This window comes from Lycium barbarum, chromosome 3 (genome assembly GCF_019175385.1).
Source record: "Lycium barbarum isolate Lr01 chromosome 3, ASM1917538v2, whole genome shotgun sequence".
Taxonomy (NCBI): domain Eukaryota; kingdom Viridiplantae; phylum Streptophyta; class Magnoliopsida; order Solanales; family Solanaceae; genus Lycium; species Lycium barbarum.
The window spans coordinates 147,683,727-147,698,895 of NC_083339.1; the positions used below are offsets into that span (position 1 = coordinate 147,683,727).

The 15,169-nt window shown below is 36.2% G+C and overlaps 2 protein-coding genes and 1 non-coding gene across 3 annotated transcripts; 1 reads left to right on the plus strand and 2 right to left on the minus strand.

The window, feature by feature from the left end:
• The first annotated feature begins 158 nt into the window (after positions 1–158).
• On the plus strand, positions 159–3,708 carry LOC132631539 (uncharacterized). Its single transcript, XM_060347109.1, has 3 exons — positions 159–191; positions 297–944; positions 3,214–3,708. The coding sequence occupies exons 1-3, from the start codon at positions 159–161 to the stop codon at positions 3,706–3,708; spliced, it is 1,176 nt and encodes a 391-aa protein (XP_060203092.1).
• Positions 3,709–5,211: 1,503 nt separating this feature from the next.
• Positions 5,212–7,792, minus strand: LOC132633507 (trihelix transcription factor ASIL2-like). The gene is made up of 3 exons (XM_060349976.1): positions 7,153–7,792; positions 6,323–6,592; positions 5,212–6,047 (listed from the first exon to the last, which is right to left on the minus strand). The coding sequence occupies exons 1-3, from the start codon at positions 7,424–7,426 to the stop codon at positions 5,461–5,463; spliced, it is 1,131 nt and encodes a 376-aa protein (XP_060205959.1). The 5' UTR covers positions 7,427–7,792; the 3' UTR covers positions 5,212–5,460.
• An 842-nt stretch (positions 7,793–8,634) lies between these two features.
• On the minus strand, positions 8,635–8,707 carry TRNAA-UGC (transfer RNA alanine (anticodon UGC)). Its single transcript has one exon. It is a non-coding gene; the product is annotated as a tRNA-Ala (tRNA).
• Positions 8,708–15,169: the final 6,462 nt, after the last annotated feature.

The window sequence follows — 15,169 nt, forward strand, 5'->3', positions numbered from 1 at the left end:
GGACCTGGAGATAAAAAGGAAGATGAGAAAGAGGGTTGTATCAGGTCAGCCGAAAATTAGGTGGGACGCTTTGAACAAAGACAATGCCCAGGAGCTGGGGGAGCGGTTGAGGGCGATGGGAGCCTGGAAGCGGGGATGCGAGTAGTATGTGGACTACGATGGCTGCTAACATCAGGGAAACGGCAAGAGAGGTGTTAGGGGTCTCAAAGGGTTACTCTGGCAGACACAAAGGGGACTGGTGATGGAACGGAGAGGTACAAGGTAAAGTGGAAGCTAAGAAAACAGCGTATCTAAAGCTAGTAGAGAGCACAGACGAGGAAAAGAAGAGGACTAACAGGGAGCTGTGTAAGAAAGCGAGGAAGGAGGCGAAATTAGCGGTTACGGCGGCTAAGACGACAGCTTTTAAACGCTTGGATGAAGATTTGGGGGAAAAAGAGGGGGACAAGAAGTTGTACAGGCTAGCCAGAGTGCAGGAGAGGAAGGCTCGGGACCTGGATCAAGTGAAGTGTATCAAAGACGAGGGAGGGAAAGTTTTGGTGGAGGATGCCCTTATTAGACAAAGATGGCAGTCCTACTTTCATAAACTCCTGAACGAAGAGGGGGACCGGAACATAGTTTTAGTCTTAGGCCAATTGGAGCTCTCTGAGAGCCGCCACGATTTTAGCTACTGCAGGCAGATCAAGGTTGAAGAGGTCGAGGGGGTTATGCGGAAGATGAGCAGAGGGAGGGCGACCGGGCCAGATGAAATACCGGTAGAATTTTGGAAGAATGCGGGTAGGGGAGGCTTGGAGTGGCTTACGCGGTTGTTGAATGTTATTTTTAGGACAACGGAGATGCCTGAAGAGTGGAGATGGAGCGCCATGATCCCGTTGTATAAAAATAAGGGGGATATTCAAAACTGCAACAACTATAGGGGTATCAAGCTGTTGAGCCATACGATGAAAGTTTGGGAGAGAGTGGTGGAAACGAGGATGAGGAAGTTAGTTTCTATTTCGGAGAACCAGTTCGGATTTGTCATGCCCCGAACCATGGCCTGGGCGTAACACCGCACTCGGGCCTTGCTTACATATGTCCGAGCAAATCTCGTGGCTTGCTTGTCAACATAGGCATCAAAACAATATAATCTATATCATGCAATTTAAATAAATCATGAAAATGTAATTTGCGGAATAAAGTCTTGAAATTATCTCATAGCATGAAATATCATGAAAACATAATAGTCTGCAAACATGAAAACACAACTGACTTTGTGAACTAACATCTGTCTATGAAACCTCTAAAACATGTCTGAATACTAACTACCAGGACATGGCCCTGGACTACCATAAACTGAATACTAATGCAGACTCAATGTTGAACCCCGAGAGGAGTGGGGCTCACCAATAAGCTGATAACTGAAGTGATCCTACTGCGCAGATGTATGTTCCTGAAAATCGGTATCTGCACCGTGAAGTGCAGGCCCCGGGCAAAAGGGGCGTTAGTACATAGTGAATAGTACTAGTATGTAAAACCTGCTGAAAAGAAGAACATGGCACAACATAGGTATAAGACATGAACTGAAACTGAATGTAACTTGAACATGAGCATGAAACGTGATTAAAGTCTGAAAATAGTAAATCAATGGAAATACATGTATGTAAAACTGCTTGTAACGTGGGGAACGCTATAGTATAACCGACAACGTGATCTGGTACTTGCGTCCTACCAGCAGAACACTCACACCTTGCCTGGGATATGAGATTTAAGTAATAATAAGCATGTAAGGATCCAAACTGCATAATGAAGGTGTTGTCTCCTTGCTGACAACCCTTATCCTACGGTGGCTACGTAGTTTTAGGCTATCTGAGCCTTCTTGGTTAACTAAGCAATTCCCAAAAACATTAATATGATATAGTTGGCTAAGAAGCCCATGATTTTCGTGAAATAACTTGTAATCATGATTTCACGAAATAACTTGTAAACATGGTTTCATGAGATAACTTGTCATAGTCTTGCAAACATGTCCTTGATTCATGAGTAATAACATGTCCTATATATATATATATATATATATATATAATTAACTTGAAAAAATGCTTGTAACTTGCAACATAAAATCATAAGGTTTCATATAAACATAATGAGAACACATGAGGAAGAATTCATGATTCATGGATTAAGCTAGGGTTCCTAATAACCGTAATGGAAAATTAGGAATACAATAACGAATATAGATACAAAATTCATATACATAAATACATAAATGTGGGCTACAATATGTTGGGTTTAATGCCCTAGGGTTTGAAATTCATGGATATCAAGAAACGGAGCATGGGGAAGAACGGAGAGATTCCCACATGTGGATGGAAGTTCTACATACCTTAATTGCTTCAAAACTTGAATTAAAGACTTGAGTTTTGAAGAAGATTTCCTAAATCTTGATTTTTGAACCTTGGGATGGGTTTTCTTGAAAACCCTAGATTAGGAACAATAATTTCTTGCTTAGATTATTAGGATATGTTATAATTGAGTTGAAATAATTAGAGTGGACTTACCTTGGTGTTCTTGATGATGGAGGAGGGTAGGAGGTCGTTCTAGGGCTTGAAGGAATGAAAAATAATGATGTGAACGGATACGGACGAATATATACTGTTCTGGAAAATTAAAATTTCCGCCCAGTTAAATACTGGCCGTATTTTGAAATACGATCCGTATTTTGAAATACGGACTGCACTGCGTCTCTTCAGTAAAATGGTCATAACTCTTTGCACAGATGTACGTTTGACCCCCATAATATACCATTAGAAAGGTATTTCAAAGCTCTACAACTTTCATCAAGGAAGTTTTCCCAAATTCCAAATAAGTTTTGAAATACGGGTCGTATTTTGAAATACGGGCCGTATTTTGAAATACGGTCTGTATTTAACCATTTGACATCCAAATGCCAAATTTCAGAATGCTCAGAAATCCTTGGTACCAGTTTACGATTTGAAATACGGGCTGTATTTTGAAATACGGTCTATATTTAACCATTGGACATCCAAATTCCAAATTCCAGAATGCTCAGAAATCCTTGGTACCAGTTTATGACTTGAATTACGGCCCGTATATTGAAATACGGTCACTGTTCATGGGCGTAAACCCCCATCTTACAACAGAACAGGGAAATTCTAATTCCCACATTCTTTATCTGATTTTCTAAGTTTAGGATCATGGTCAAAGCTTTCGTTAAAGGTACGAGGTGTTACAGGATTCATCTCGGGGCGTTCGACTACAGAAGCTATTCACCTGGTGAGGAGTTTGGTGAAGCAGTATAGGGATAAGAAGACTGACTTGCACATGGTGTTTGTTGACCTTGAGAAGGCTTACGGCAAAGTCCCAAGAGAGGTGTTGTGGAGATGTCTAGAAGCTAGAGGTGTTCCTGTAGCATATATTAGAGCGATTAAGGACATGTATGATGAAGCCAAAATCTGGGTGAGGACGGTTGGAGGTGACTCGGAACACTTTCCAGTCACGATGGGCCTGCACCAGGGGTCCGCGCTTAGCCTGTTTCTATTTGTTGTGGCAATGGACGCTCTGACAAGCCACATTCAAGGAGAGGTACCGTGGTGCATGTTGTTTGCAGATGACATTGTGTTTATTGACGAGTTGCGGAGCGGTGTTAACACAAGACTGGAGGTTTGGCGACAGACTTTGGAGTCGAAGGGTTTCAAGTTGAGCAGGACTTAGACAAAGTACTTAGAGTGAGGTTCAGTAATGGGAGTCAAGTAGAGGACGAGAACGTGCAGCTGGATACTCAGGTCATCCCGAAGAAAGAAAGTTTCAAGTACCTGGGGTCGATCATCCAAGGGACTGGCGAGATTGAGGACGATGTCGCACATCGTATTGGAGCTCGATTCAGTTTTTTTTTTTTTTTTTTTTTTTTTTTGTTAAAAATCTAATCTTGACTTTTGATTTCGAACATGGAATAGTTTTATGCTATTTTCTCTTGTCCTTTAAGGTTTATGGGGTTTTTCTTATTCGATTTCCCTTTTTGATTGTTGTTTATGTATATGAGATTGTTTTTTTCTGTGCCCAGCTTCTGAGATGATGTTGAAAATGAGTTGAATGTGTGTGTGTTAATGGAGGAAGAATATGAGTTGGTTGATTTCTTGAAAATAATGTGTGTGTTAATGGAGGAAGGAAATGAGTTGAATGTGTGTGTTAATGGAGGAAGAATATGAGTTGATTGATTTCTTGAAAATAAGTTTTTTTATGATTGATGATGAAATTGAATGTGTGTGTTAATGGAAGAAGAAAATAGGTTAATTGATTTCTTGAAATGAAAGAAGAAGATGAAGGGTTTAATGATGAAGAAGATAAAATTAATGGAGAGTTTAATGGTTAATTAGTGTAAATATAATTAATAAAAGAAAAATCAAATGAAAAAAAAAAGAAAGGAAAAGTGGCACTGACATGGCGCCGATGTGGCACTGACGTGGCGCCGATGTGGCGGAGAGTGTGCAACACTCTCCCTTGTTGCATCTGGTCATCTAATTTTTTTTGCCACGTCAATCGAAAAAGGATACAAAAATACAGAAAAAATAAGGTCAGGGGGGTAATAAGTCGTCCGCAGAATTTTTGTTATTTATTTGCAGAATTTTAATGAAAAAATTATTTTTACTTATTTTTTAGCAATAATATTATTAAATTAAATAAACATAGAGACATACGCCCTAAAAACACCGACTCAAATACAGCGATAGGATTTTCTTTGACGGGTTTTCGTTAGGCCTCAAATTGATGTTCATTGCACAGGTAATTATTACTGTAATATAGAACATTAAATAAAAGCAAAGCACCTTTACACAACAACCTTGACCGAGAGTCCAACCCATAACCAAAACCAAGCAATTAGTTCGATGTAACTTCTTGTACCAGTATGAATCATATGATCACGTGTCATTAACAAATGCGGTGAGATGGATGAGATTTCTGCATCTTAAACAGAGGTATCGGGTTTGAGCTAAAAAATGAAGAAATTCATAGTGGAGAGAGCTTTTTCCTTGGATGGATCCCCTACGCAACGCAAATCTGGACTAGCTTCCTCCTTGATGGCTGTAAGAAAATAAAAGGAACAACATCAAAAAGCTATTGGTAACTCAGTAGAAACGAAGTTGCTGCTGTATGAGGCCAGTGGATGGTGTGAAGATTAATTCTTCAATCAAAATCAACTCCATAAACAATCTGTACTTTGTAAAAGTTAAAAGATTATAATATTCAATTCAGCTTGCTTTGAGTCATCCAGGTATAAAAGAAAAGGCAAAGATGGAAGAGGATTGGAGCTACATTCAGTTAAATAAACTTCCGATTAGGAATTAATTAACTATATATTCTACAACTTGGCTTTCAAATGAAGAGAGAGTTTAGCAGCAATATAACACTACTAAATTACAATACAAATCTCTGTTAGATACCGAGCCCGTGGATCTTTATTAGACCTTAAATACTGCTATCACTGTTGTTGTGGTTGCTGGCGGCAGCAACGTGATTGTTGCTATGGTGCTGGTTGATGTTCCCAACTCTCCTATGCTTCAGCTGTGAAAGCTCCAATTGTGTATTCATAAAAAACTGCATTCTCTGCAACTCCATTTCCTTTGTAAACTTCATTCTCTGCTTCTCCATCTCCACCATTTGTTGCAGCTTCGCGCTCTCTGTTTGTTCATATGCTTCCCCGAATTTTAGAATTGCTCGTGTCAACTCCCTAACCGAATTCCCCCAATTTTTGTTTCCATCCTTTCCACTAGCTTCTCCAATTCCTCCATGTATCCCCTGCCTTAACACGCTTGAATTCAGCATTTCCCTCGGAATCCTTGGTCTCTTTCTCTGAAAAGTTCCCGGTGGAAAACTGTCAGTTGAAGCAGGTGAAAGGTCCGGCTCCGACTCTGATTCCGACGTGTCTGAATCCATATGAGGCCTTTTCCGGGCCGGTTGCTTCTGTTTCTGTTGTGGTTGCAACGGTTGATGTTGTCGAAGCTGAGGAAGTGACCTGACTCCCATAGGAATACCCATAGGCACTTGTTGATTACCTGAAGAGGTGAATCGAGGATTTAAACTCTATAATTCAATCTTAAGAATCATATAGTACTTATTACGACATTAGTATTTTTTTACACATAAATTTATACTCCGCATCGAAAGTTATGAATTCAATTGAACACCACCTATAATGCTAGATAGGTCTCTACAACAACAACAACATACCCAGTGCAACAGATAGTAACAGAAATCGAAACACAAGAAACTCCAAGGCTAATTCTACAACAGCCAGTATGGAAGTATAAGCGAGATAACACTCTATTACCTGAATATAAATTGGATGGTCCAGCAACTCCGGCAGCGATGGTCGGATTGATCTTAGCCGTCGGACCTATCAACTGATCGAGCTTCTCATAGAAAGGCCACTTGCTAGGTCCTTGACCTGCCATGATCTTAGATTTCTCCAGTTTGTATTTCTTCTTCACAGTATCAATTCGATTTTTGCACTGAATATCAGTTTTAGGCGTTTTTCTATAATCTTCTCGACTACTAACAATGTCCGCAACATCTTTCCAGTGCTTCTGCTTCAAATTACCTGTCAGGGAAAGAAAAATAATCAAAGTTGTACAAAAATCAAAACTGTTTAGGATTAGCTCCCTTCCAAATGGACTTTTATAGTAGAGATATAAAACAGCAATAAAATACTAAGTATTGTTGTCTAAATTAAGGAATAAATTAAAATTCAAAACTAGATTAGCTGATTTTGCTAGGATTTATAGTCAAATTTATATATAAACAAGTTTTCCTGTTTTTAACATCAGTTTGGCAATAGATTTTGAAGTTGAAACTCGAAACATGAAAATTTGAGTTTTCAAAGTTGTGATTTTTGGAACTTAGAAGTTTGTGTTTGGAACTGGGAAAAAAAGTTGAAGTTTTACGAGGGCAAGTGAAATTTCTCCTAAAAACTGATCTTCAGTTCCATTGAAAATATTTTCAAGATAAATTTTCAAAATCTATGGCCAAACAGCTAGATTGGAACTCGAAGTTGCTCTTGGATATACAATTAAAGTTTTGTGAGGGGAAGTCCAAAAAACTTGAAAATATTTTGAGGATAAATTTTCAAAATCCGATCCAAAATGTATAGGCAAACGCTACCTCTGCTCAATTCGAGGTAACGTTCTCCCCAAGCTTCGATCAGTACAGCTGTGGCACCCTCACTCCAACAATCCTCTCTTCCACCACCACCGCCACTAATAGTAACAGGTCTCGATTGCTGCTGCTGCTGTATTGGTAGAGCTAAAGTTAACGTGTTTTGTGGAGGAGGAGGAGGAGGAGGAGGAGGTGCTGATGCTACCGTTACCGTTATCCTTCCGTTAGATCGCGGTGATTCAACTGGAGATCCTGACTGAGTTTCTTCTTCCTTCTCCATAAATTAGATTCCGTTCCGTTGTGCCGATCTGAGAGCTTTTTTGTATAGAGAAATTTAGGTTAGGAGATTAGGGTTTTTACGGTTGACCGGAGGGATGTAACGAGGGAAGGGGCTGTTTGGTTAGCAGTGGTAACTGAGGATTTTTTATTAAAAGCATAGTTTTGTTATTATATGGAGGACATTTATCGGTTTGACGGAAAAAACAGAGGGGGGTGTGACGGCGTCGGTATGAAGGCGAGTAGGACACGTGGCGGGTACGCATTGGAGGAAATTATGCAAGTACTTTTACAGGAAATCATGTCACCGGCGTGAATATCCATTAGGCGGCTTAAGGGGTTTATTTTTTTGTTACATTCACATATGGCATGGTTAACATGGCTGCATAATTATTATTTTTCATAGATAATTACTAGAGTAGTATCAAGTATAACTAAAGTCCTAATTAAGAGGAGTTAATCCTATTTATTTACTCTAATTATGAACGAGCTAATCAACACAATAGAAGATGAGTTCCGTTATTTAGTCATGATATTGTGTTAATTGACGAAACTAATGAGAGTAATTTGAACTATAAAGAGTAAAAAATTTAGAATAATTACTCCCTCCGTTGACTTTTACTTTTTCACTATACTAAAAATAAATTTTCACTTTTACTTGTCCACTTTATCATATCAAGAGAAAGACAGACTTTTTTCACTCATTTTCAAATCATCTCCTAAGTTTATTGAGGCTATACACTAATTAATATAAGTAATATGGCAAAATACATACTACATTTATTAATTTTTAAGGAATATGTAAATTTAAAAGTGAACGAATAAAAGTAAACGAAAGGAATAAAAGCAAGACTGAATATCATAATTTTAACTCTTCTTAATCTTAATCAGGTGTTTGGACATACTCTGTATTTAATGCATAGAAGTTGGAACTCACAAAATCTTAACTTTTTTCGAAGTAAGATTTCTATCCAATCATATGGACCATTCTCAACTATCCAAATATTCCATTTCGACTTTAACTTAAAACCTTCATTTATTTCAACTCCAATGAAATATTGGCACTTAATGTTCTGCTAATCAAACTGAGATTTAAAAATTAATTCCAATCTAAATTAATGATATTTAAGTCTTTTGCATGAAAATGGTTACTAGACGTACAAAATTCCTGATTAGAAAAATAAAGCGCAGGAAAAAGCTCGATTAATCATGTGGAGATGCGGGGGATCGAACCCCGTGCCTCTCGCATGCAAAGCGAGCGCTCTACCATTTGAGCTACATCCCCGTTGTTACAATTGCATCTACTAATTCATAAACAACTGGTATTCTAGCATCTGATAACTGACTAAACTTATAAGCTGGTCAAACCAACTTATAAGCACTTTTCGGCTGATCTCCACGTTTGATAAAAATAAAAAACTGCTTATAAGTCAAGTGCTTATAAGTTAAAATAAGTTATAAGTCATAAGTTGGCCTTCCCAAACTTATTATTTTTTAGCTTATAAACACTTTTAGTTTGACCAAAAATTTTACTATTCTATCCCTGATATTATTTTGTAATTTCTGGAATGCCCTAATTGAAATAAAATCCCTAACCGTCTCCATCATGCTACCTCCTCACCCTCTTCGTGACATTTCTGATAAAACAACAATTCTCATCGCCCATCATCAAAATACAACAAGATCCTGAAGTTCTTCCACGTGAAAAGCAATCACACGAATTGATCTCGCTGAGAAGCCTTTATCTCCCTTTTGTATTAGTCTGGCTGCTAAAAAATCCATGTAAAGTTGCAGTTCTTTAATGTTAAACAAGACAGTAAATTGTTCTAAGAGGAATTAGCATATGGCCTGAGCGAATATATTTTCAACAGTAGCTATATATATTAAAGTAAATAGAATGTTTCTTGTATTGAAATATTTTGTGGACTATATGTTTTACTAACAAACTTTAATCAAATTATTAATTATTTCATTACATTTTATGATTGCATTTAGTATATCATAAAAAAAAAAATATTTTTAAAAAATGATCTCATCTAATTAGTTTTGTATTAAAAATAAACGAGGCATGAATTATTTTGTATTTGAATTAATTTGGAATTTAAAATCTTGTAAAAATAACATTCTTATTAGTGTAAACACTTTAAGGATATTTAAGTTATTTTAACAGAAAAATGCTTATCAGCTGCTTATTTTCAGTTTCAGCACTTTTATCAAAACACGTAGCTATTTATTTATTAAATGATCAGCTTCCGCACTTAAAAATGCTTATCAATACTTACTGCTTATCAACTACTTTAAATGAGCTACGCCAAACGAACTCAATGTCAATTGACATTACTTCATTACTTGCCATTTGGAATGGCCAACTCGTTGTGGGCTCTAGAACTCTTTTTCACATTTGAGTTAATCATTTTTTCTTTGCTCAGAATTGTTTCTTTCAGACATAGACATTTTAGCTATATAGGAAATCCCAAAATGGTGTTTTCGTAGTTATCTTTGCGTCGCTTACGGTTATCATTAGAATAGAAAGTTTGGACATCAAAGTTGTTGGAAGCAATATAAAATAAAACTTCTAGATACAATTTAAAGTATATTGTTCCGATTAATAACGGTATTAGGTTAAATTCAGATATCAGAAAATATTTATTAAAAAAAAAAAAGAAGCATTTTGTTCTAAATTTTGAACACCTTATTTTAGAACTGTCACCAATCGAGTAAAACGCGTGGAAAAATTATGGATCAATAGTCAATGAAAACGTCAAACTTATAAACCCACAATTAAGTTGCAACTTGCAACAGATCATAAGCTTTAGTCCCGAAATGCGGCTTAAAACTGATCACATGGATAATGTTTTCCTGAAAACTGCTCTTCCGTTTAAATAATGGAGATTCAACGACATGCATGTGCAACGATGAATAGCATTGTAGCACTTATTCTGGTTGGGCCAAAGACGTGAGGAACAAGTTCGTCCATCATGTAGTAAGAATATAATGTGTAACCTTTAATGGTTTTACACATGAGAATGGCATAGAAGGGGACCATACTTCTCTCTTAAAGACGAATAAAAAGGAAAAAGAGATCGACGAGACTCTTTTTAAGCAAGCTTCTCGATTGTGAGTTTGTTTCAGTTAGCTGATAAAAAATAAGTGCTCAAAAATTATTTCTAGGTGTTGGAGCTGATATTATAAATAAGTAACAGTTCATGTATTTGGGCAAAAAATGCTTATCTATGCTGGTAAACTTTTTTTTTTTTTTGGTTAAAATGACTGAAATATTCTGAAAGTTATTTAAAAAGAAAAAAAAAAGAAGGTAAAAGAAATTTTACATAAATTTGATGTTTGATTTCATATATTATGTTGTGAATGTTGGAGACCGGGGAAGTGAAGATGTAATTTATAATGCAACAAATACAATTAGGAGAAGTTCCAGGCTGATAATTCTAAATAAAGGACTTGGTGACTACGTTTTGAATCAAGGATAATAGTGTGCGAATGGGACGTTCTTTATTGGGTGTTTTTACCTTAATCAGTACCGTTAATGCAAGTTTATTATCTCAAAAATCACATCATCTCGTTGTTAATTCAATAATATATGATTTATGTTTGCACTTAACTAAAATCTCTGTCTCACCAAAGGCTGCGGTCTTAATCAAATTATATTATAATTGCAGGGGAAACTTTTTGAAAGGATCGCCTTTTGTTTGACAAATATATTTTTGTATTTTCTTATTTGCCCATTGTAAGCATATTTATTATTAGAGGCGAATCTAGGATTTCAAGAGAATGAGTTTATCTTGAATTTTTAAAAAAAAAAAAAGACGCAAAAGTGCATTTAGTAGGGTTCGATCCCACAACCTTAAGGAATTAAACCCAACACTTAATCAGTGCTCCACTCAGTCTAGTTTGATCATGTGTTCCTTCAATTAATATTTAGATATATTTTAAGGATTATATACATAATATATGAGTTTAGTCGGGTAACCATGTGTTCACGTGACCCATTTTTAATGCATAGATTCACCCCTATTTATTAGTACGCAGAACTCCGTCCTTAATTACATGTTCTGAAGAAAATTCATTTTCTCTTTTATGTTTAGGTTTTATTAATCAGAATAAGATAATCACTTGGGGCAATGGTGGGTGGGTTAGGGGGGGTCCTATTGCTATCCATCTAAAAAAATCTTCAGACAACTTTTTATTAATTATTAATAATAAATATAAGTTTCATTAATTAGTTCACGGGTTAAGGTAATGACAAGAACATGATCTTTAATTAATAAAGTCAAAGAAAGAACATTTTCAGAGAACCAGATTCAATTTTGATACAGTACTTCTACGAAACATATCATTGCACGTTATTATGGAAATTCTTAATGTCTGTTATACATTGATCTTAATTAAAATATTATGGACAGTTACCACCGAATGCATACATGACGTGATTTTGTAAAGGGAAAAGGGTCAAATATATCCCTCGACTTTAGTTTATTGGCTAATTTTATCCTCCGTTAGTCAAAGTAGTTAAATATACCCCTCTGTTAGCCAAAGTACACAGATATACCGCTGAATGGATGGAAAATCTCAAATTAACCAAAATTACCCATTTAACTAAAATTACTCATGCCCTATCACTTCGACCCGATCCACAAAATTATTTTGCCGTTTGGCCATAAAAATTATTCACTTTTTTCCAGAATTTTTCACTTTTTTCACTTTTGGGCGTTTTGCCATAAATATTCCGAATACAACTTGAAAAACAAGTTTTTTGAGTTTTAAAAAAAAAATGTTTTTTTCACTTTTTTACAACTACATTTCACCAAAAACTACAATTTTAAAAACTATGACCAAATACAACTCCAACTTCAAAAATTCCAAAAGAAGTGAATTTGTTTTTGGTATCTATGGCCAAACGCCTACTAACAGTTCTAGTATCATTTTTTTTTCAACTCGACCATATGTTACTTTATACTTATAATTTCTTTGTAAAGTTCTTTTCTTCACACGATCAATATATAAATACATCATATTTTTGTTATGTGTAGTAAAACTAAGAGTATACACAAATCTTATTAACTAAATCTTGTCTTATCTATGTATAATATAAGACACGTAGGACGATTTTAGTTACTAGATGAAAATTGAGTCTCTTGAGAAATGCATTTTTCTGCAAGTTTTATAGTTACAATATTAAATTCACAATGTTATGATGAAAATCATTGGCCTTTATTATATGTTGCAGTCAGAAGGAATATTAAACCAAATTGTATATAGTAACGACAAAACTAATTTATTAGCATGCAAGTACGAATTTATAAATAATGACAAGGATAAAAGTATTTTAATTTTCTTTAGAGATGGATTTACCCTTTTGATAAAAAGACATAAATCTTTACATTTTTCAAATAGTACTTTGTTTTGAATATAGGAGCCCGTTTGGATTGGCTTATAAGTTGGTGAAAACAGCTTATAAGCTGTTTTCAGTTTTTTTGAGTGTTTGACTGGCCAGCTTAAAGCCATTTTGTGCTTAAAATAATTGGCCCGTTTAGCTTATCTTATATAAAGCAGCTTATAAGCCTTTTTTTTTTGCGCGGATTGCCCTTCTTTTGGGGTGGTCTTTAATTTTTACCCCTCATATTTGTGGTATTTAAATTATGCCCCTCATATTGCTGATCTTTAATTTTTGCCCTTCGCATTGCAACACTGAGCGTTCACGCAGAAATCATGAGGTTCTGAGTTCGAACCCCCGCTCAAGCATAAATTAAAAAAGAAAACCGCAAGGCAAGGTTTGGGTCGCGTGTATGCCGGACCCGGCATAAACTTATGAAGGAATTACCAAAGTTATGCCGGACCCGGCATACTCATGCCTTATGGGTAGAGCTGTCAATATGGGCTTGGCCCGCGAGGCCGGCCCAACCCAACCCTTCATTTAAGTAGGGTTGGGCTAGGATTTATTTGGCCCATATAGAAGTGAGGCTCAAAAGCCCAGCCTCTCTTGGCCCACCGGCCTCAAGGGTTGGGCTGAGGCCAGCCCTTGAGGCCAGAAAAGAATAATAAATTAATTAATTTTTAAAAAAAATATAAGTAAATTAAACAAAAAGATAAAAGTAATGATTAAAAAAGAATGTACTTACTACTAAGTAGTAAATTAGAAAATAAAGTAATACTTTTTAGTCATAGAATTTATATTATGTTTAATTTCTTTTGAACGTGATCTGAATTAGTGATCAAAAATAATAATTTATATTTGTTCTCTTAAATTTTTTTCTTCTATGATATGATTTTGCTTAAGAATGGTGTGGTAGAAGATTCTATTTCATATTGCATAAGTTTCATGTTCAAATTGTACCAAAAATCACTTAGAAAATGTTATTTCGGAAGACGAAAAAACTTAAAGGGCTGGCCCGTCCTAACCCGCGGCCCGCTTAGGGCTGGGTTGGGCTGCCATTTTGTAGGCCCTTCAATTAAAAGGGCCAGCCCGTCCTAGCCCATTTAATTCTTTGGCCCTTTAGGGCTGGGTTGGGTTGGGCTGGGCCAGCCCATATTGACACCTCTACTTATGAGCAGACTTGGCATAAGTATGCCGGGTCCGACATAACTTTGGTAATTCCTTCATAAGTTTATGCCGGGTCCGGCATAACTTTGAGATCTCATGTCAACTTTTTACAGATTTTTAGTGACATCAAAATGCTCTATTAAAATTCAAGTGGTTTTTGTGTCAATGTGGCCTAAAGACTTTCTTTGCTACATTTCCTGTATTGGATATATTATAACTGCTCTTGTTAATATATTATGGGGTAGTGTTAGAAAAGAGTAGTTGTCGTGATTTTGTTCCATTATATCTAAGCCTAGTTTTTCATGAGTATTAACACTATGATAATTGTTGACAGCATTTGCATGACGATGAGTGGAAGAGGCCACGCACAAAGTTTTTACCATGAAGCCTTTTAGTTCTGTAATAATATTGGAAGGAGGACAATGAAATTCTTCCTAGGTACCCTCATCCGGTGGGGGCATACTTTTAATGGGCAAACTTTTATGCCGGATCAGGCATAAACTTGTGAAGGAATTACCAAAGTTATGCCGGACCCAACATACTTATGCCAAGTCTGCCCATAAGGCATAAGGATGCCGGGACCGGCATAAGTTTGATAATTCCTTAACAAGTTTATGCCGTTGGGGGCATACTTTTAATGGGCAAACTTTTATGCCGGATCCGGCATAAACTTGTGAAGGAATTATCAAAGTTATGCCGGACTCGGCATACTTATGCCAAGTCTGCCCATAAGGCATAAGTATGTCGGGTCCAGCATAACTTTGGTAATTCCTTCACAAGTGTATGTCGGTGGGGGCATAGCGAATTTAAACTCTGCCTTGCGATTTTTTTTTAAAATTTTGACTGTGTGGGGGTTCGAACCTGGAACCCATGGGGTTTAGCCGAAGGGCAAAACTTAAAGATTTCAAATATGAGGGGCAAAATTTAAAGACCACCCCAAAAGAAGGGTAATTCTGCGAATTGCCCCTTATAAGCTGATAAATAAAATAAAAAAAAAATTGGGGTAGCCCAACTAATTTGTTTTGACTTATAAGCTATTTTCAGCTTATAAACTGTTTTTTTTAAGCCATCGTTCCAGATCTAGGCATTACATAAAGGAAATAATGCGATAGAAAATTTAATAATTAAATATACATCCCACTTCTTTTTATATTAGGAATTCGAATGCAGCACTTTGAAAGAAAAATGGAG

Excerpts from the sequence above, each read along its gene's own strand:
- LOC132631539 (XM_060347109.1), top strand. The coding sequence starts at position 159 with ATGGCTGCTAACATCAGGGAAACGGCAAGAGAG. Across the intron at positions 192-296 it reads TCAGGGAAACGGCAAGAGAG|CTAGTAGAGAGCACAGACGA; the intron begins GTGTTAGGGGTC and ends GCGTATCTAAAG. Across the intron at positions 945-3,213 it reads TGTTGAGCCATACGATGAAA|GTACGAGGTGTTACAGGATT; the intron begins GTTTGGGAGAGA and ends CTTTCGTTAAAG.
- LOC132633507 (XM_060349976.1), bottom strand. The coding sequence starts at position 7,426 with ATGGAGAAGGAAGAAGAAACTCAGTCAGGATCTCCAGTTGAATCACCG. Across the intron at positions 6,593-7,152 it reads TTACCTCGAATTGAGCAGAG|GTAATTTGAAGCAGAAGCAC; the intron begins GTAGCGTTTGCC and ends TTTCCCTGACAG. Across the intron at positions 6,048-6,322 it reads ACCATCCAATTTATATTCAG|GTAATCAACAAGTGCCTATG; the intron begins GTAATAGAGTGT and ends TCACCTCTTCAG.